The sequence below is a fragment of the Leptosomus discolor genome, chromosome Z, assembly GCF_034619465.1.
Source record: "Leptosomus discolor isolate bLepDis1 chromosome Z, bLepDis1.hap2, whole genome shotgun sequence".
NCBI classification, from domain to species: domain Eukaryota; kingdom Metazoa; phylum Chordata; class Aves; order Leptosomiformes; family Leptosomidae; genus Leptosomus; species Leptosomus discolor.
In genome coordinates, this window is record NC_141419.1 from 51,961,313 (window position 1) to 51,983,698 (window position 22,386).

At 42.4% G+C, this 22,386-nt stretch overlaps 1 protein-coding gene across 6 annotated transcripts; it reads right to left on the reverse strand.

Moving 5' to 3' along the window:
* Nucleotides 1–5,635: 5,635 nt before the first annotated feature.
* On the reverse strand, nucleotides 5,636–22,214 carry CLTA (clathrin light chain A). 6 transcript variants are annotated; one of them, XM_086478965.1, is made up of 8 exons: nucleotides 21,992–22,214; nucleotides 21,831–21,856; nucleotides 13,774–13,805; nucleotides 13,621–13,643; nucleotides 10,839–10,956; nucleotides 9,750–9,861; nucleotides 8,326–8,379; nucleotides 5,636–6,066 (listed from the first exon to the last, which is right to left on the reverse strand). In XM_086478965.1, the coding sequence occupies exons 1-8, from the start codon at nucleotides 22,169–22,171 to the stop codon at nucleotides 5,895–5,897; spliced, it is 717 nt and encodes a 238-aa protein (XP_086335091.1). In that variant the 5' UTR covers nucleotides 22,172–22,214; the 3' UTR covers nucleotides 5,636–5,894. The 6 variants fall into 6 exon arrangements, with proteins under 6 accessions (XP_086335091.1, XP_086335092.1, XP_086335089.1 ...); XM_086478966.1 differs by lacking the exons at nucleotides 8,326–8,379; nucleotides 13,774–13,805; nucleotides 21,831–21,856 and adding exons at nucleotides 13,977–13,996; nucleotides 15,178–15,215 and having other exon boundaries at nucleotides 13,621–13,658; nucleotides 22,001–22,214; XM_086478963.1 differs by lacking the exons at nucleotides 13,774–13,805; nucleotides 21,831–21,856 and adding an exon at nucleotides 7,057–7,092 and having other exon boundaries at nucleotides 13,621–13,658; nucleotides 21,961–22,214.
* Between the last annotated feature and the right edge of the window lie 172 nt (nucleotides 22,215–22,386).

The following is a 22,386-nucleotide window of genomic DNA, read 5'->3' on the forward strand; positions in this document are numbered from 1 at the left end:
CCTGAGAAGTTTGTGAGTTTATAAAATCAAAGAATTAAAAATCATTTAATAACATAATAGTGATTTTATTTGTTTGATTGTCCTTTTCATTCTTGCACTCCAGGCACTGTGGACCAGAGGTTTCAGGGACAGTAGCTCACAATTGCATCCAGTCTCAGGGGGAGCAAACATCAGATGTTCACAGAACATCTGCAGTACTGTGCTGCCTGTTTGCTTGATACTGGCCTTATGTCCCTCAGAGCAGCCCATACCATTAAAGTCATGGGGCTCCAGTGATGGCAAACCAGCCTTTATATCCATTACTAGGAGGAAAGAAGGGGAGCAAAAGCACAAGACAACAGGTGAAATATCTTTCCCAGCATTTCAGAGCCTAAAGCAGCAGTGCATTCTTATTACCTGCACTGGCAGCATCTACCTAATACTACCTCTTGTAGGAGGAGGTTTGGTTTTGCAGTGTCACTGGTAAGTGGATGCACTATCCTAACTGCTGAAGCCTTAGCAAGAATGCCACTATCTGCCCTCTAAGCAGAATTGCATGACACTCAAGAGCTTGGGCAGGAGGAGACCCTTTCATGGACATGCATGTTTATAATCAACATTGCATAAGCAAGTATCAGCAGTACTTAAACAACACAGTGGCAAAAGGTTGGACTTAAAGTCACCAAAAGGTGACTTAAAACTGGAGCTTTAGTGCTGTAGCTTGTAACTGATAGCCAATGTAAGACCTCTACCAGTACCTATACCACATTGCTCCTCATTCTTGCTTCTGGTGGAAGACAACTGCTAGGAACCCAACCAGCCAGGACATGAGACCATGAGGAGGCCAGCTGAGTTTTGCCTAGCTACCTTTTTGCAGATCATTGCTGCTGCTTTGCAAGCCACACAGCTAATCAGTACAGCATGCAGGTTTGGAATTCCTTTTTGGTCTCCTGAGATTCTTTGATCTGCCTCCAGACACTCAGAATTCAAATGCCTTCGCCTTCTGGTGGTCTTGAAGCATTGTCCTGCCTCCAAAATTGTCAGAAACTTGGACATATTACCAACAGAGACAATGTCAAGTTTGTATCACAAGAACACATCACAGATAGTAAGGTACAGACAATTTATACTCTGATTCAATCTACATCAGTGAAATCCAATCCCTGTGTCTATTTCAAATGTTGTGGAGAGTTCACAGCCATTACGGGTAAAACACCTGGACTGTACACCCCTTGGACCATTCCACATAATTGTTTTTGGAAAATGGTTTGTCAAAGGCACATTAGAACTAGTGCTTTGGCAGCTGAAGCATAGGTGCTAAAGCCAAGCATTTAGTATAGTAGTTTTAGTGTGGCACCAAGCTACGTTTGCTTCATAATCTGAAAGAAGATGCTTTGCACTGTAGGCACATAATGTATTTTAGTAACAAATAAAAATGCTTACGAGATTCTTAAGGTGACACAGAGAGCCAAATTCTTAAGCCTTGCTTAAGTTCACACATTTCTAGCACTTCTGGGTTGGTTCATTTGCAAGTTCACACAAAACAAGATCAAACCATATACTTTGCTGTGGTGCCCAAACCACTCACTGCAGTTTGGTATAGTATCAAAAAGATGACTGCTTTTTCAGATTGAGCAAGGCAATGAGAACACAAGTAATAAGCCATTTCTTTCTGCTTCTGTCATAACTGAGCAAAGCTTCTGGGTTCTCAACCCTCCTTCTGACCTCACACAGATAGGGGTTATATCCTTAACAAATCATGAATTACTGTTAGGCTGTTACTGCTAGCTGAAGAAAGCTTTGCATGCTTGAAAGCACACATTTCTCTCCATTTGTCTAAAAAGAGACAACACATCTCCACACCACTTTTGCCTTGTTTGTACTATTAGACCACCATTGCTGTAACTGTTACCTGTAGGTGTTCTGTATCCTACTAGGTCTTTCAGCTTTTCTTTGCATGAAGCACATTACACAAATTTTAAATGCACATAAAGTGCCAAATTTGTGCTTAATTAAACAGGAAATGTATGAAGACTCTATTTAAGGTTTTTTAATATCCTTATTTTTTTCCAAAGGTTCTTTTGTTTTTAATTTCAGTTTCAGAATCCTGTGATAAGTAGGGATATAGCACTTTTTTAAAAAGCTACTAAGATTTTACCTCGTGCTTTGAGCTGGATAAAATTTCTGCACACGGTAAGCAGCTGTGACCAGTGAACAGCCACATGAAGCAAAAGATTAAATGTGCGCTTGGAACTGTAGCAAAAGACATTACAACACTCTAGTCACACATAGTTGTCTGAAACTTGCATTACTGAGGCAAGACCTAATTAAACACTTCCCTGTAGAACAGTGTTGAGGAGCCCTTTGTTTCTCAGACTAGAACGTACCAAACACTTACATGTGCCATGCCCTACAAAACCCACAAAGGCCTGGGTTATCAGTAACCTTGTAACAACTGAGTAGCCTACAGATCTGGTGCAGCCCCAGTCACACTTCCACCCAGTGCCACTGTGTGCTGCTGCAGCACAACTGTTCTGCAGAGAAACAAGCTTGCCCACATGACAGGTACTACTGAAGGAATCCTCTTTGGCAAACACAACAGATACCCACCTTGTCCATTCTAAAATACAAGCCAGTAAACTATACATTTCCCTTTTTACCAGCTGCTCAGAAAAGAACATCAGAAAGAAACAAGCAAGCCATACCATGTGGGTTTACAGCTGCTTAAACCTGTTACTTGTATTCCTCAATCTAAGGATGAAGGTGCAGTGCTGTCATTTTCAGGCTCTGTGCTTTCTAACAAACCCGTGACCTTCTCTCCATTCCCTTCTTCTCTACAAATGCTTGTTATCATTCAGACAGGCTGGGTGCTGGCTGCTAAAGAAAGCAATTTCTACACCACGGTGTATTCAGTAGGAGTCCGTAGCTTCTGTCTCAATGCTGCATAAGATACAAAGATGCACATGCAGCTGAGGTTTAGTTTGAAGGAATTGTCCAGAGTTTTTTTCCAGACTCCACTGACTGACTCAGTTTTCTACATCAGCTACATGCTATGGAGATAAGCAGCACCACTGAAAAGTTAAGGACAGTAAACAGGAATGAGTACCCTCAACAACGCCAGAGATAGCACAGAATTGTCACATGAAGTCACAAAAAGTGAGAGATGCTGACTCCTGAAGGAAACAAGGTAGTGTTCAGAAGCACGTACAAGGGCTCGGATTGGCCCAAAAAAAGCTGAGTATTCTTTCACTCAGTGTCACAAGGTCAAAGTATCAAGAGACACAGGAAGTCTGAGCAGAGCACTGGTGAGGCCACACTTGGAGTGCTGTGTCCAGTTCTGGGCTCCCCAGCACAACAGAGACATGGACATCCTGCAGAGAATCCAACAAAGGGCCACAAAGATAAGGCAACTAGAGCATATCTCTACTATGAGGAAAGACTGAGAGAGCTGGGACTCTTCAGCCTGGAAAAGAGAAGGCTCGGGGGATCTCATCAATGTGTACAAGTATCTGGAAGGTGAGTGCAAAGATGACAGAGCCAGACTCTTTTCAGTGGTGCCCAGTTACAGGACAAGAGGCAGTGGGCACAGACTAAAACACAGGAGGTTCCTCCAGAACATGAAACACTTTTTTACTGTGAGGATGCCTGAGTACTGACACAGGTTGAACCAGAGAGGTGGTGGAGTCTCCCTCCTTGGAAATGTTCAAAAGCCACCTGGACATGGTCCTTGCAAACAGTTTTAGGTGGCCCTGCCTGAGCTGGGGAGGTTGGACCAGATGACCTCCAAAGCACCCTTCCAACCTCAGCCTTTCTGTGATTCTGTGACAGCACTGATAATAGAAGGCAGGAGGGAAACACTGAGCTAGCATACTTGAACATAAATTTAAGGCAGAAGAGAGAATCTACAAAATCTCAGCGCAAGAGCTAGAGGAGGTAACTAAAAACCAGAGCTGCTTGTTAAGCATTTCAGCTAGATGGTGTACACAAAAAAAAACGGCAGACACGTTGTTAGCCCCTGCAAACCCAGCTTATAAAACACTGCTTTAACTTCTGTAACATTGCTTTGGCCTTGAATTTGAGAGTCTTTGGCTATTTTCTCAAGACTGCAGCTCAAAAACACACCCTTTGCACAGATAAACTGTCCTATGAGATAGGACAATGTGGTGATTAATCAGTTTCATAACTCACTCTCCTGTCTAATGTGCTGATCTTTCAAATTCCAGAAATTCAAATTAACATTTTAAACATTGTATATTTAATGCAGTGGAGTTTTCTTTATTAAATTACCAATTCATTTTACAAGCCTTTGTTTGTAGAGCTTTGCAGAGAGTGGAAGAAAGGAAGTTCTTAGTCAAGGTGCATGCATAATTGGTCAAGGCTAGCACTGAGTATCAGTATTGTATGGACTTGCTGTCCTTCAGCCCTATTAAACTCACCTGTGGTATCTCTGTGCAGTTCAGAAAATATTTTCCTGCTTTAATCTTCTACGGAATTCACCTTCCAGACCTGTAGTCTGCTATCATTTTCATCACCACTCAGTAGCTTGCAAATACACTTGCAAACATGAGAATAGCTCCAGTCACTCTAGACAAAGTAAGGTACAGCTTAACTGTTGAAGCCCAGCTGGCAACCATTTATTCTATTTATCTTATCCACCAAAGGGACAGATCTGCTAGTAAGACAGCTGCTGTGCAGCAACTCCCTGTACTTTAGTAATTTAATCTGCATCTGCAGCCCTCTTCAGACTGCCTGGACTAACCTTCCAGCTTGTACACAAAAGCTATTAAAGCAATTCTGCTACGCACTAGTTAAGCTATTGTATCTTTGATAAAAATGGTGAAATAATGTACGAGACTAAACAGACTATTCTTACAAGATAGACAGCTAAGGTAAGTCTTACCATTGCAAGGCTAGAATACAAGGCTAGCCCTTGTGACTGCTGGGTAAGATTACAGAGCCAAGGAGTCAGAAGAACAGCAGCTTTCTGGATCAGTTTGTTTCAGGTTCAACCACCTTGGCAGACAGAGCTCCAACCCAATAGGTAAGCAGCAATAAGAGTAAGTCTCCCCTTCTCTTGCTCTCCAAATCTCCACCGCCCTGGTGGGATAAAGTGTCTGCAAAAGTCAGTAAGGACAAGGACACAGTTCAAACACACCCAAACAGCCTCTGCACAACAGGACTTTGTGTATGAAGCCAGCATTGAACGCACATCAGAACAGGATATGCAGCAGAATATCAAAGGCTTTAACTACTCAGTGTCCTGTACTCTTATTTCTAGCCTAAGATCTGCATCTGGAGTGACAGCAGAAAACTAGAGAACTGCTTACCTGCAGAAGGCAGTGTCCTGTTCCACTAGAAGTGAGATAAGCTCCTTAACAAGCCTGCTGCTCCAGTTTCCTAGAGCTTCTATCTTGTGTGATAAATTGGATAGCAAAGCAGGTTTTAAACTAAAGCTCTCAAGAGCTTTAAGAAAGCTTACAGAGACAAGCAGGACTCCCTCTCAAGAGACCAGAAGGATTGCTGGCTGGTCAGTCACCAAAGTGAAATCACTAGCTAAGAGAAACATCTGCTCACATTCAATTCAAAGACCCCCTTGTTGAAAGGGAGCAGGAGAGCTTAATTCATCCAAAGTCAACACATTTTGCTGTTTAATAGATCTTTAATATCAGTAATGTGGGAAGTGACATCTCAGCGCACAACAGCACAGAGACTACAGTTTTGGAGGTTCTCCCATTTCAGACACAGAAAGGAAACATAAGGAAGAACATGCAATCAAACAATGATCAGCTCTAGATAAATCATGAGGTTTGGTCCAAAAAAAAAAACATTGAAACAATTAATCCAATTACTGCAAACATAGCTTCTCTGAGTAAGGTTAAGATATTGCATTTGTAGTGTTTCCATTGTGCTTTCCTTCAGCGAACCAGCGGAGCCTGCTTGAGTGAGATGAGGACCGAACGCATGCGGGACACATCTTTTGCCTGCTTACTAGACTTGGGATTAAAGTCACAGAGCTGAGCCACACGTTCCCACTCAGTGCCCGGAAAAATGTCTTCTGCATCATTCACAAAGGCTTCTTCAGCTGCCCTAAAAGCAATGCAATGCACCTTGCGTTAATGCCCAACATATAAGACACTCCTTCCCTCTTACCGGGTGCAGTTTCTTAAGAAATGTGACCTGACAGCTGCTTGTGGACATTATGGCTACTTAAGCTCCCACTGTCCCAACCCTGGAGATGAAAGTAGGTTGCAGTAGTATGCTATGCACAAGCAGTGCAGAGGATTGCTGTGTAAAATGTTGGAATACAGGTGTTTGGTTTTAAGAACAGTAATTGAGTCTTTGCCCAAGGAGTCACCACACAAACAACCAGGAAGTAAGGTACTCCTATGTAGGCATTTCATGGAGAAATACACAAGTCTTAACTATTATGCCTCTGCCATATTGGACACTTGCCCACTAGAAATTTACAACTCCCTGGAAGCATGTCTTAAAACAGATTCCATTTGAAGATTTAAATCAGTGCCAAGGCCTACAGACTATCATAAAACTATCTGCTGATGATTCTCAATGCTGCAGTGAAACAGCATGAATCAATATGAATTTAAGTCATGAATCCCATGCTTGTGGGTGCTATAGACAAAAGCATAGGGGATGACTTGTTTGAGGTTCACCTCACAGGATAAACACATTTCCCCTGCTCTCACACTAAGGAGTTTCTAAGGAGGCTTTGTACATTATGTACAGGTTAATGCCAGTGGCTTCCCAACTATCCTTTTGGCATTGCTATGCTGCCAAGAGCATTGCTTCAATGCAGGGATAACACTCCAGCATCATGAACTGTGGGGCCCTAGTAGCTGCCTGGAGTGCAAAAGCAGTAAGCATCAAGAGATAAACCAAATCCATCTACTCCAACAAGCAGCACAGAAAAAGCAGTGAAGATGACTCTCCCATGAAGGTTCAGCACTGTTCACAGGGATGGTAAGGTTACAGACACCACTGAAGACAAGGGTCACTACAACACTGCTACTTCATGTGACATGACACTTTTAAGGGGCAGCGAAGATTTTTTTACTTAACTGTTCTAGGCTGTAGCAAGGATGATTTATGTTTGTGCTTAAAGGTGAAAAGAAGAAACAAGGAGAGAAAGTTTAAGTCAGATATAGAAAATGAGAATGAATTTAATGCAGATGATCAGCTGACTGAACATGCATAGTAGCTTAGCCTACATTCAGGAAACAGGCTGTCAATTTTATTCTGCAGCACTTATACTGCACATTTGCATTGAATGTATGCAAAAAAGGGCTTTATTGGAAAGATCTATCAAAATCAACTCCAGAAGACGTCAGAAAAGTCAAACACCACCTGTAAATCCATCATTTCACAAGTCTTGGTTTACATCCACCTACAGGTAGATAGTTAATTCCACACTGGATCTTCAATATTAACACATTCAAAGCCACACCATGGCTGACCAATACACCTTCTAAAGATGTCACCTTAGAATCTGTGACATGGCCATCTTTCCATTCACATCTACATATTAAGGGAAGAAATTAAAATACACGAACAAGCCAATGAACATTGCAATCCTTCCACCCCATGGAAACCAGCATACTGATTGGGGTTTGAAAGTCATGGCTGTGTTTTCATTGATCCATTAGGCTAGCAAAATGTCTACAACGAGCTGCTCCTAAATGTTCTCCCAGCAGCTAATGCTGATTTTCCAATGCCACCTTCTTGTACTTTTCATCTTTTCTCTAGTAGCATCCTATTTCTATATGCACACCCCACTTCTATCCTGATTTATAGCAGGTGATTCCTTTCTACCTTCCTTGTCTTGCAAAGCTTTACATGTAAGCATTGCTTGAATATTTTTCTGATTATGTAGGCAAATAAGCACAGATCACAAGCTCAATGCCTGTTACAGAGAATGCAGAGTTAAACATTGTGCTTCTCTGTGGAAGTGACTCAATGCAGCACCCATGAGAGACTGCAAACACCAACACACCCAGCAAAGCTTCTTGCTAAGCAGTGTTCACTGACCTGGAAACAACTGTGAACCCCTACATTTAAAGACTACTGAAGTCATTATCAAAATTCCAGTGACATGTATACTACATGACTTAATCTGAAAGTGCTGGATGTTGTGCAGAGTACGGGATCATTACAGGAAAAACTCATTTAATACTGCAAATCAGTGTCAGTCCAAAAAGTAAAGGCTATTTACTTATATTAGCTTATACTGCCCTGAAATACTCAGAAGTCACCTTCAGACATTCAGCACTATTTCTGATCCTCATCATTACCTACTGTCTAGCAAAGCAAATCAGTAGTTAAGCAACATACACATAACCAATCACGTCAGCGAAGGGTTGTTTGTAGAAAGCTTCATCTGCCACCCTAGGTAGCAAGTAGTCCAACAGGCAGGCAAGCAGGCAGGAGAAAAGAGATAAGGATGAGAAGTACAAAACAGCTGAAGGCAGTTTTAACAAGCACATTAACCTTTTATCACCTAGACTTAGTGTAACAGGAAAGCAGCTATCATATGGAACGTGTCAATTAAGTCATTGACTCAGAGGGGCAACAAAAGCTCTGCTACATCCTAGAAGTTGGGATCAGCTTGTTTAGGACTAGAGTCCCAGTGTCAGCATAAGTCTACTTCCAGCAGACAGAAAGTACCATTAGGAAAGAGATCTCACCAGGTTGATGAGGTCAAACACTCTTTCTGCGCAACACTTGTTAAATGGACCCTGCTCCAGAATACATATCCTGGACACAATAAAGCTATGGGGGTATCATGAGCTCTGGCCACCAACTATAAGAGTGCCAATCCTATGTCCCTTTCTTGGCCCAACCAAAAGACTGTACCTTGGCGAATGGAAGTGTCAAATCCATAATTCTGTAGGAAATGTAGGCCTCCTTCCTTCCTTTAGCAAGAAGCAGAGTCTGTCTAGGACTGTACTTACTCAAGACAAACTTGATGGCCATTTTGGTAAGAAAAATGGTGTTTCAAAAAATCAGTTCATCTTGAAGTCTGTGGTTCCCAAAGTATAAAACAGCCCTGATGACACCTGGACAGAAGGACACTGGCAACCCCAGGTCAGAAGCAGAGATCTAAGTGGTATTAAGTCAGTACCATCACATCTACCTTTAAGTCAAAATTCCACAGTGAACCTCTAAGTGTAAGAGCTTACTCGAGCAGCAGCCAAGTCACTAGTTTCTACCCCAGGGTCGATAATTACACAATTCAAACCCAGCACAGACACAGTCACCACTGAGTTCTTCACTAGCAGAACTGAGTCAGGTTATTTCTCAAACGCTTCCAAAAGAAGTGGCCAAAAGTTTTAAGATACCTAATGAAATAACTTGTAGCAAAGACTGATTAGAAGGCCACTTCCACACATTCTAAAGACAGCAAGTAAGATTGCTAGTCTCAAGGCAGGTAATTACAGTCACCTGTGCAGCTAGGAGCATGCAAACAAGTGGGCAGACTAAAACATTTTCTGGCCACATCCAAAATCTGTGTCTTAAGGCAGTAATTCTGATTTGTTATCTTAATCCTTTCTCTTGCTATTCTTGGACATTTAATCTAGATTCTAAGAAAACTTAAAAAGACAGTCTACCACTGAAGACCCATTCCTTAGTAGGAAAGGTTATTTTAGTGTCTGAGGGACTAGTGTCTCAGGACATAATAGAAGTATTCTAACCTCCCTCCTCCATTACCTTCATATCCAGTACCATAGTTCTTCAGATTGCTGGATAAATCTTACCTATTGCTGGCTTTTGTTTTCTGGAGCTTTTCATCTTGCCTTGCATACCACTCCTCCAACTCCTTTATTGCTTTCTCTTTCCATTCTGCTTCCTGTTTTCGTGAGTTTGCATCTGAAGATTTAAGAATTGATTTGTTAGTCATGTTTGTTCCAGCTGGATCTTGCTAACATTTCAGCTGATGGCACTCTAGTGCACTGAGTTGCTTGATCTACTCAGCTAAGTGTTAGATTTCCTGATTTAGGCCATGAGAACTCCAAATACCATGACTATTCAAAGATTTACCTAAAAGCAATGCCTGCATTGCATAACTGGGACAGTTCACTTCAGTTTAGGATAAGCATTTGTAGACTAACTCAGATTCAGTAAGTCTGTTGGCCTGCAAACTGTTTAAAACCAGCAACAGTCACCTTGCTATGCTAGTGCTAGAACCTCAGTAAAGCCTCTTAGACAAACTGTGTGAGCATAGCACTCTGCATACTTTTACACTCTATAGCAAGCTTTCAGTTCAGGACAAGCTCACCTGCTGTAACTAGCCCAAAAGAGAAGCAATAGGCTCAGTTCTGTCCAGAATCACATTGCACAGAAGCTTCTGTCTCAACGTTTTCAGGCAAAGCCTTCTCCCTAATCTACGTGGAAGCATACCAGTTTTTAGGCTCTTAGAAGCTGTCCACAGGTAGCATTTGATAGCTGTATTTAGTTTAGTTACTAGCCCATTACTTAACTCAGCTATTAGATTTAAGATCCACATTACAACAGATGGCCTCAGCAATAATAAAATGAGCAATCTTTATCCTTCAAAAAAAATGCTGATGGTTGCAGTATTTATTCACTCTTTTCTGCTGACAAAAGCTGTTCATGTTCTTGTCACCTTATTTGTAAGTAAAGGCCAGGCCACATGAATACTCTTAAGGTTCAGAGAGCCACTTGCTTGCTGACTCCTTCTGCTTACTGGAAGATTTATCCAGACTTGCTGCTCAAACTTAAGAAGCATGTTAGGTTCCCAAAAGCCACAGCTAAGAATTCTGCTGCTTAAGAAGCCATCACTAAGTTACAAGCAAGAACACTACTGCAACAAACACCCTCCTTACCAAGTTGCTCCAGGCGCTCCTTTTGCTCCTCTCTCCACTTACGAATACTCTCCGGTTCAGACTGCAGTCGATCTACTTGAGATATGGCAGCATAGGAGTCTGTTGGACCATTACTCTCCTTCAAGGGAAGGAATAGTAATGTGATTTATAAGTGACAACTGAATATTTAGCCTGCAAGCTACACAAAATTAGAGTATTTGAACTGAGCACACAACACATTATTCTGATGTTATACCTCATCTCCACCATTAATACGAAAAACATCTTGCCACAAATTACAGCAAGATGGAAGCAGGTTAATTCAGGACTGCCTCTAGCAATCAAGGATCAAATACAAATCTCAGTTGACTGGGAAGTCAAACTGTGCCAGAGCTCTGAAGAAAGCAAAAGACAACGCCTAGCAGTTGTAGGCCTAGAGATCCTCCAGCTTGTTTCCCCTTAAATATTTGCTGTGAAAGTAATTTTTTTTTTTATGATTTTGTGCATAGGAGTTTAAAACTTTCTCTGTAACTTATTTGTCTACTTCAGAGACATTTGCAAACATAACTTATATTAAAAGCCAATGTCCTTTAAAGACATTACAGAATTTGGATTGCTGTATGCAGCTTAGAACAGAAGAGGCATTTCAACATTTAAGCATCAAAACCGTGTAAGTACTAGCATACTTTTTACTATACAATAGCTCAAAGACTTGCAATGAATAAGGCTATCATTAATACACCAGATTTGCAAAGCTAATGAATATTGGACTATTTGCCACGGGGCATACGCTGAGTTCAACCACTTTTATTGGTTCACCACACTCTTAACAAACCTAAGAAATACCACTCCTGACAGCACCAGATGGATTACACCTTAAGATAGATTTGGCTGCATCTTTCCCCTCTTTGGGCCTCCTGTAGCCCTCAATGAAGGAATAATGCAAAGATAAGGAGCTAGGCTGGTGCAACAGCATCAGCCTTCACATTCAATCCAAAACAAAATAAATTGGCCAGTTGCAGGTCCAAACTAGTTACATGTAGCTAAAACAGAAGTCACATATAGCCCATTCAGTCTGTTCTTCCTCATTAAGAGGAAGCTCAATCAAAGCAGCTAATCACTTAGAACTGCAAACAAAATCAAGGTATTTCATCTACCTTCTGTTGTAGAAGAAAGCATGAAGGGCCAGTAAGATACAGTTTTCCAACCAATCTTAGAGCAATGGTGAGGATATAAAAATCTTAGCAGCACTGAAAGCTGTTTGTGTCTCCACAAAGCTCAGTGTTCACTTAAAACTCCATGGCAAAGTAGCTCATATGCTGCTCCCTTCCCATGCATTCATTTAATCAGGGCTACCCAGCCAACTCTGATACCAGGCAATGACAATGCCTTAGCCAAACTGGCATGAAATTCAGTTACAGCATAGCAGCTGTCTTAGCATGCCTCATCATCAATGGGCTGAGGACAACACTATGACATTTAACGAGGCCAAGTGCCTGGCCCTGCACTTCAGTCACAACAACCCCATGCAGCGCTACAGGCTTGGGTATGAGCGGCTGGAAACTGCCCAGCAGAAAAGGACCTGGGGGTACTGGTCAACAGCCGGCTGAACATGAGCCAGCAGTGTTGCCAGGCAGCCGAGAAAGCCAACAGCAACCTAGCTTGCATCGGAAATAGCATAGTCAGCAGCAGTAGGGACGCGATCATGCCCTTGTACTTGGCACTGGCGAGGCCACACCTCGAATACTGTGTGCAGTTTTGGGCACCTCAATACAAGACAGACAATGAGGTGCTGGACCATGTCCAGAAAAGGGCAACAAAGCTGGTGAAGGGTCTGGAGCACAAGTCTAACAAGGAGCAGCTGAGGGAACTGGAGTTTTTAGTCTGGAGAAGAGGAGGCTAAGGGGAGACATTATCACTCTCTACAACTACCTGAAAAGAGGCTGTAGTGAGGTGGGGGTCAGTCTCTTCTCCCAAGCAAGAAGTGATAGGACAAGAGGAAATGGCCTCAAGTTGTGCCAGGGGAGGTTTAGATTGGACATTAGGAAAAATTTCTTTACTGAAAGAGCAGTCAAACATTGGAACAGGCTGCCCAGGGAAGTGATGGAGTCACCATCCCTGGAGATGTTCATAAAAATGTGTAGATACGGCACTTCAGGACATTGTTTAGCGGGCATGGTGGTGTTAGGTGAACAGTTGGACTTGACGACCTCAGAGGTCTATTCTAACCTAACGATTCTATAATTCCTCCCTGACACTAATAAAGCAAGTATCTCCTCCCTTTTGTCATTACCATGGCTGACTAACATGCTTTCATGCTATGATTAAGCTACTTAGCCACTAGCTTAATTTCATGCAACTAAGAAGTGTATAATGTTTTCAGTCAGCTCCTTGTAAGACCAATCTTGATAAGACAACCAGGACACCTAAATTATCCTTAAACAACAAGCAATTCAGAAAACTCTGCTTTAAACTAGGTAGCCAGAGCATGCTTTCAGCTTATTAGCCAGTGGTAAATCAATGTTAAGTAATACCACAGAGCCTGTCAGTCTGCTTACAGCGGTTATGTTCTATTAAGCCATAATTAAAAATGACCTGCTGCTTTAAGTTGCCTCTAAGTTCAGAAGAGGGGCATATCATCAGCATTAACAGCTTTATGAGATGAGCTATCAGAACAGAAGTTCCTCTTCAGAGATAAGATAAAAGTACACTAGTGACAAGAATGGGGAAGTATTGGCCTAGATCAAGATAAAGTTCTCAGAGTAGAACAACACATTCTAAGTACAGAATACTTCTATCTTACCTGATAGACACCTCCATTAACCACTCCATCAACAGCACCTGTAAAGAAGTGACTGTAGTTTAGTCATTTGAGAAAAGACAGAACAGCCAGATTTACTGATTTCAGTAACTTGTATGGAAAGCTTTACTACAGTATCTAATGGGGGAGTTATACAAATGAGTGTTACTTGATACCCTGCAGGGTCTCTTCCATATCTCTGCACTTTTTCAGATAGGCTCAAGACACCAAGTGAGCCATTATTCTGCAGAACCAGTAACATAAGGTCATTTCTTCATCATCAGGCCATGCTTCAGATTACATAAAACAGCAGAGCTGATGCTGCTAAGAAGCTGCTAAACACTGTACTCTAAAGCTACTCCCATTTTCTTCTCCCTGTCTTAGAAGCTGACTATTAGACAACTGTTCAGAAGAAGCATGACTTTCACTGTTTTAGTCTCTACCTGGAAGAATAACAATGCTGCAGCAACACTTAGTAACTCTTGTCCTAGTTTGATTACCTCCCAGTTCCTAATCAGCTCAAAAGATACAGCTAACATTCCTAGCAAAGTCACCTTTCTGCTTCCTTCTGCAATGCCATGTTTGATAGCTTCCTACTTCAGCTGCAGCATTATTCGCTCTGAAGTGACACTGACAGTAGAGGTCAAACAGGATCACCAAGGAATCTTTGCCACAGTACCCTAAAATTTCATCTTATTAAAACACAGTCATAGGGAACGTATGTCAGTGGTGATACAACGTTTAGATTTGTGAAACTCTTTAAAAAAATCTCCAGACTATGCAAAACACACCAAGATTTTCAAGAACTGCTAAGCCTTCAGCAAGGCATCTCTGCAACAGCACTATATAACATCTGCCTGCACGATGTAACAAGACGACATGTTCCTACCTTTGTGTCATCCATAACGCTACCATGGATAAACATCACACAAAGCGTTTCTGCCATGTTAATACCTTCTTCAATGAAAGAGAAGACTGTATCAAAGTCATCCAATAGTAAGAAAATTATTTTGCACCACATCCTTAAATAAGACAGCTAATTCACCTAAAACTAAGAGCATTATGCTGCTGTATCCTCTATTTCTTTGTGGCTATGTATGCCCCAGTTTCACACTAGTAGTGTTAATGGCACACAGAGAGCTCTTCATATTCCTTTATCAGGGGACCAGGCAAGTATTACTAAGTCCTTATCCCTGAGCCCCGAATAGCAGTCATTAACTGTATCTGGTAGAAGATGGTAAAGTCATCAGTTCAACCATGGTAGTTGTTGGAAGATATTAGTCTCCAAGAACATAGCTACTAACTTCAGTAGGGGAAGACTCAAGGTAAAAAAACCACCTAGTTTTTCAGTTATGAGAATCTAGTATTTTATAACTAGACTCCCATATCTGAACAATGGTAGCTACTTTGATTGCTACTCCTCTACAAGTTACAGGAGCCAAAAAAAATTGAGAGGCACATAAAGCTAACAGCATCTGTCTGCTTCACATTTAAAGGCTAGCCTTTAAATATATGTGGTTCTCATCTCCAGAAACCAGGCAGTTGTTTCATGAGAGAGACTCCTTGGGAGGCACTGACTCACCAGCTAAATAAGAGGGCTAACAAGTCTTGAAGAGTCTTCCAAGAACTGTGATAATATGATCAAGTTTCTTGTTACACCAAAAAACATTCATTAAGGCTTCAGTACTCAGGCTGGTATTCTGGTGAGGTAAAAGGAACAATTTCATTGCTGAGGGCTGCAGCTGAAAGAAAACAGTTGTGTTTGTCTTAGGGCTGCTTTTCTTTTGCATCGCAACAGCCACTAACTGGCATAGAGGTAAGTGTTTCCAGAGGGCACCCAGGTCAGAAGCATTTAAAATAATAAAACAAACTTCTCATCTGTTTTGAGCTCCCTAGAACTTGTGATTAAGATGCAGAGTCAGCATGCTGACTGAGCATACTGCAAGTAGAAGAGGAAATGGCACTGTACTAGCATCCTGTTATGCTAATACAAGTACGCTAACTGGAACAAGACCAATAGTCAAACATTCTGTTATTTCAGCTCTCCAGTCTTAGTGTTTGCATAATTCAGAATGAAATCTATAAAAACTATCTCCTTACCAGCCATCAGTAATCAATGCTAGTTGTGTACCAAATTTCTTTGTCCTCAGAAACATATAATTTCATACCTGATTTCCCACAGAAAAAAACTAAACACTGTTACTGCTACCATCATGTTTTCATTGGCCATAAACGATAAGGAGGACAGAAGAGGTGCCTGAGGACAGGAGGACAGCCAATGTAACTCCAATCTTCAAGAAGGAGGATCTGGGAAACTACCAGCCAGTCAGCCTCACCTCCATTCCTGGGAAGGTGATGGAACATCTCATTCTGGCTGTTACCTCCAAGCACACGGAGGAAAAGAACATTATCAGGAGTAGTCAGCATGGATTCACTAAGGGGAAATTGTGCTTGACTGATCTGATAGCCTTCTATGATAAAATGACTGGCTGGGTGGATGAGGGGAGGGCAGTGGATGTTGTCTACCTCGACTTCAGCAATTTGTCCATTTTGACACCGTCTCCCATCACATCCTCATAGGTAAGCTTAGGAAGTGTGGGACAGATGAGTGGACAGTGAGGTGGATTAAGAACTGGCTGAAGGACAGAGCTCAGAGAGCTGTGATCAGGGGTGCTGAGTCCAGCTGGAGGCCTGTGACCAGCAGTGTTCCCCAGGGGTTAGTATTAGGGCCTGTCCTATTCAATACATTCATCAACAACCTAGACAAAGGGACAGAGTGTATCCTCAACCAATTCGCTGATGATACGACGCTGGGAGGAGTGGCAGATACAGCGGAAGGCTGTGCTGCCATTCAGCAAGACCTTGACAGGCTGGGGAGCTGGGTGGAGATGAACCGAATGAAGTTTAATAGAGGCAAGTGCAGGGTCCTGCACCTGGGGAGGAATAACCCCATACACCAGTACAGGTTGGGGGTCAATCTGATGGAGAGAAGCTCTTCAGAGAGGGACCTGGGAGTTGTGGTAGACAACAAGTTGACGATGAGCCAGCAATGTGCCCTTGTGGTCAAGAAGGCTAATGGCATCCTGAAGCACATTTAGAAGAGTGTGGCCAGCAGATCAAGGGAGGTCATCCTCCCACTCTGCCCTGGTAAGGCCACACCTGGAGTACTGTGCCCAGTTCTGGGCCCCCCAGTTCAAGAGAGACAGGGAGCTGCTGGAGAGAGTCCAGCAGAGGGCTATGAAGATGGTTAGGTGACCACAGCATCTCTCATATGAAGAATGGCTGAGAGACCTGGGGCTCTTTAGCCTGCAGAAGACAAGACTAAGAGGGCACCTTATAACACTTACAAATATCTAAAGGGCATATGTCAAGAGGATGGGGTCAGGCTCTTCTCAGTGGTGCCTAGTGACAGGACAAGGGGCAACAGGCAGAAGCTGGAACACAGGAAGTTCTGCTTGAACATGAGGAGGAACTTCTTTACTCTGAGGGCAGCAGAGCACTGGAACAGGCTGCCCAGAGAGGCTGTGGAGTCTCCTTCTCTGGAGATATTCAAAACCTATCTGGACATGTTCCTGTGTGACCTGCTCTAGGCTAACCTGCTTTGGTGGGGGAGTTGGGCTAGATGATCTCCAGAAGTCCCTTCCAACTCTTACCATTCTGTGATTCTGTGATAAGAGAGCTCTACTGTCTTACGAGACCATCCAATTCTATCACAGTATTGCATCCTGAAGCGCTTGAAGTTAACATTGCACATTTAGTAGTAATGATCGATATTCCTCGGTGTTTGCTTCTGAACTTAAGATCAAGCTTTATTTCTAAAAATATACTGTTGCAAAGAACATGTCCAAACATCTACAGTTCTGTAGCATGTGCTGACAACAGGGTAAGAATGAACTTCCACATAGCAACCCAGTTTTCAGAGTCTGGAAGGCTTTGGAAAGGACAAGCCATATCAGCTACTTCGCACAGGAGAGAAACAGCAGCCAAGCTTGGCAGAAACAGAGCGCTATAATCTGTGCCCCCCACATGTACTACAGCTTACAAAAGGAAGGGTTGGTTAGCTTGAAGGTAAATCAACCACAGTTTTGTCACTTCAGTCCTACAAGACAACATATGGCTTCAGAGGCTTATCACAATGATGATCAACTACTCTGAAGACAAATACTTGCACTAATAACAGACTCAGTACTACTTGGCATAAAATCAAGTTTGCTTAGCCTTGTTCATGAGCCTCTCTGAAGTCTTACAATGCGAAAGACAACGTCTATCAGAACAGTCAGAGGCAGGACTTTGCAGAGTTAGCTCTTCTGACATAAGTCCAACCATTTCCTAATGTATGGATTAGTTCCTCCTGAGGTCTTCCTATGCAGTTGTGTTTTGGACAATATCTTCATGTAGGAGAAATGAACTCCAATATGACCATACATAAAATTATTTTTAATTATCCACTTTCAGCATCTCTTTTAAACAGTAAGTACTCTACGTCTTCATTGCTATTTTTAGTGAACTAGTAGCTATAGTTAAAGCAACAGAAGAACATAACCAAATTTCACTTAAGGTTAAGTGACTTCAATACTCAAGGCCTAGTTTCCCATCCTTTTTTTTTTGGGCACAAATCACACTTCCCCTTCATTTACCTCTCACCCATAAGAGGATGAGAAAGAAGAATCTTCTCCAAACTTTTTATTTAGATAATTATGCAAGAAACTGATGAGGAAATAGGTTTTCTAGCCATAACTCAGTTTCATGCCTGTGTGCAAAATAAAAGCAAGCAGGTCACGAAGAGTGCTTTTTTTCCTGTGTTTTAGTTCTAATCTCCTGTCATACCAAAATCCATTAGAGTTCCCTTGTTTTCAATATATTCAATAGGCTAGTACTAGACCACACCTTCCTCTCTCTTTAATAATGCTGTGCCATAAAAGCTTCTGTAATTTCCCAATCGATACAGCATTCTCTTGGGGACAGGAAAATAGGGGTTTTTTCTGCCATGAGCTTCACAACAGTGCAGTATCACCATGAATAGCAAATACAAAGTTAATCAGATACCATCCCTTTCTTACACCTTTCTCAGTGCTACCTTACAGTGCTCTGAAGCCTTAAGATACTGATTGCACAGCAAAACCCAGAACAATGGCTGTTTCAACAATCAAAAAGTTATTAGTCACAAACAAGTAACTCACCCTGTCTGTGGTGCTAACTAGAAACACAGGAGGAAACAATTATTTCCTAAATCATTTTCAAGCGAATTGATATTCAGTCACTAAAAGGCTATCAAACATGATTTATGGACAAACCACCAAATGCAATTGTTTTCTTAATTGCTAGAGAAGCTCATGAGACTTTTCAGAAGATGGGAGAAATATCATTTATCCAAGTTCATATAAAAATGACAGAGCTTGAAACTGTGAAGGCAATGTTTGAGAGGCTACACAGCCTACATTAAACCTGTGTGTATTTCCATGGTTGTTAACATATAAAATTGCTTGTCTTTGGATATAATTCTCCATAAGAAGCTCTTGACAAGCTGTCACAAGGTTTATATACTGAAATAACAGTTCTAGAAGCTACACAATTCAACCTGAACTGTCTCCTGCTCAGAGGACATATCAAGTGAACTGCTATAACCTGAAGACCTAGTATTGTCAGACTGGAGAGAACTGAAGAATTTGACTGTAAATAAATACAGGCATTGATTTATCACTGAAAAGGAAATCTCATAAAAGACCAAGCTACTAACAAATAGGCAACAGCACTGTATTACTTGATTTACCCAGTACTTCCTGTTGTCCGAGCCAGTGACTACGCTTATCTTTCAAGGGAAGCAAGATTAGTTTTCACATGCCCAGGAAGCTTGAACAGGATAGCTATTTACATTATAAACAGTCTACTGGTTCACGCCAGTATTCCAACCCTGACCATAGCAATATGAAGTGCTGCTTAGTGAGACACATGAGCTTAGCAACATTCTGCCATTCTCCTCATACTCACCCAGTATCCACCATTACTACAATTAACAGAATACACTAATACCAGTTTCCTGATATTGATGTTAACAGTTCATGAAGTCCACTACTGTCTATGTATTTGTCTAACCTTTAAGAGGCTGCAATTTAAAAACCATTTGTCATATGAGACACCAGCTTTCTTATAAGTGTATTTCAAGAAGCTGGCAACTGCTTCTCACAATATTTGAAGTTAAGATCTTCAAAACTCAGTTGAGAGCTGCCCGAGTTATGACTTTCGTCGCAGTGTTCAGAAAAAAACTTTGTCAAACCTGTAAATAATGAGTTCACAAAGGTTAGGGTTAAAAAAAGTAAATCCACAAATCCCTGATCACAGGGCTTAAGGATTTACATAAGAATTTTTATTATTTCAAGAAGAATTTTGCATTCACCTATTTAATTTAATTACAAACCACTTTAATAAACTAATATCCACTAGAGCTGTCTAATATTTGTCAGGATACTGATCAGATGAAAAGAAAACTCAATCGCAAATGTCAATAGAAGTCATTAGATCATTTGTCATCATGCCTGAACCAGTATGTTTTGCACTGCTGCAGTCTGCACATTCTAACAAGGAGGGAGTGACTACAGCCTCTGACAGTCAGCAAATGGATGTTCTGTTAAAAAATGGTACCAAGTCCACAAACACAATCTAATACGCCTATTTAACAGGCCAGAAAATAAATGCAACCTCAGTGCATACAAGAAAGCAAGATGACATACAGATCACACCTAGACTTCTCAGATCCTTAGATCACATTATCATATTATTTTATAACTCTTTCCATAGAAAGTTCTCCAATAACAGTTTTGCATTCCTTGACAAGTGAACTTACGTGACTTGAGAAAACAGCCTTGAAAAGCAGCTTAATAACCACTTTTACATATAACCCAATCTAGAAGTATTTAACAAGCTGACTTTCTGACAAGGAATCACTCTGCAATAGCCACAGTGTATGCACACAGAGAAAGAACGGATCTGGCTGGTTCTAGCACCTTGTGAGAAAGGCCAACGTCAGAACTTTCTCCAATGAAATTATCCCTCAAACAGCTACTTTAATGTTCCAGAGTCTGTTTGGAATGTAAAGACCATATGAGGCATAATGTTTGTCTACGGCTTTTGAAAGGAAGAGGAGAAGTGTCCACTATGCCTGTTTCTGCACTATACATAGAATATAGAAGTCAAGGTACATTTGATACCAAAACAGGATGGTGCTCTGATAACAGTTATCCTCATGTTCTAGTGCTTGAGCACACCCTTTTTATAGGTTGTAGTTTGTATGTTTTGAACTTCATGAATGAGCTGACTCAGGGCTGCACTACCACTAAATAAGCACTGGAAGCAGCAAGTCCCCATCCCCTAGTTGGGTTTTATTCCAAGAGACACTATGAACCTGCATCCTTATATGTAAGATATGCCAGTAACTTCAAAAATCAGGTGGCATAATAAAGGTTTAATTCTAAAGATGTTCCAACAGTAAACTGAGGAGCAAAGTTACTCAACTTAGTCTGAAGAAGAGCAGCATCTTCCTGAAGTGACAAAGCGACAAGAGAAGTCTTCCGAGAACACTGAAATATCAGTTAAGCACAACATCATCCTACATTCACAACCCCTTTCCACTCAGACTTCAGTTAAAAACTCTAAACCTTTCATAATCAGAAGAGTTCATTCAGGCTGCTCTAGCTACCATTAGACTAATAGAAAAAAAACACTAACCTCTAGTTAACATACGTTGCCGCCTTCCTCTGAACGTAACGCTGTGTTCTGCAGTGTCAGTTTTCCCACATTCAGTACAAAGGTTACCAAGGAACAAAGGCTAGAGACTTACTAAAATTAAACATTAGCTCAACTGCCAGAATACTTTAAGACTTAAGATCACTTCCTCTGAAGACAGAAACATAAGCAACAGAAGACAACATATTGACTTATTCTGCTTTCAGTGGGTCTTCATCTCAAGCAGGCTCCTGGATTCGAGATCAGAGTTACCCAGCAGCGTTGTCAACAGCCTACACTTCGGCAGGCCTGGGCACCCAGGCGTCTTTACGAAATATAAACACCACCCCGTCTGAGGCAGCAGGGATTCAACTTACAAAAGGCAGACCACACACAGGATAACCAACACAGCACGCCTGCACGGACCAGCACCGAGGCCCAAGACCACCCCCGGACAGCAGCATGTGCTCGGAGCAGAAAGCCGAGGCAAGGACCCGCCGGCACCTCCCCCTCCCGGGGCCTCCGAGAAAGGGAAGCTGCGAAGCCCCACCAGGCCGGGACCCTTCTCCTCCCCGCCGCACCCACGGGGCACCGCGCCTCCCTCGGCAGGCCCACCGCGCGTACCCGAGTCGAGGCTCTCCGGAACCTGCAGCGCTGCCGGCACTTCGCCGCTCTCCAGGATGCTGTAGCCCTCGTCGTTCTCGATGCCCGCGATCTCGTTCTCCTGCTGCGCCAGGAAAGCGGCGGCAGGATCCTCCTCGGCTCCGTCCAGCGCCCCGTTATCGGTGGCGGCCATCGGCTGCTGCTGAGTACCGAAGATCTCGAGGTCGGCCATGGGTGCAAGAAGCGGCAGAGACACGGAGGGGCAAGCAGCTACAGCTTCCGCACCTTGCGGCTACGCCAGAAATCAGCGCGGAAGGGGAGGGCGCCCCGCCTCTGCCAATGAGAGCCGAGCACCGCCCAGCGGTAAAGCCAGTCAGCGAGCCGCGGCGGCGGGGCTAACGGAACTCTCCGCGTGATGTGTTGGGCTCGAGCCAACCACCACCAATA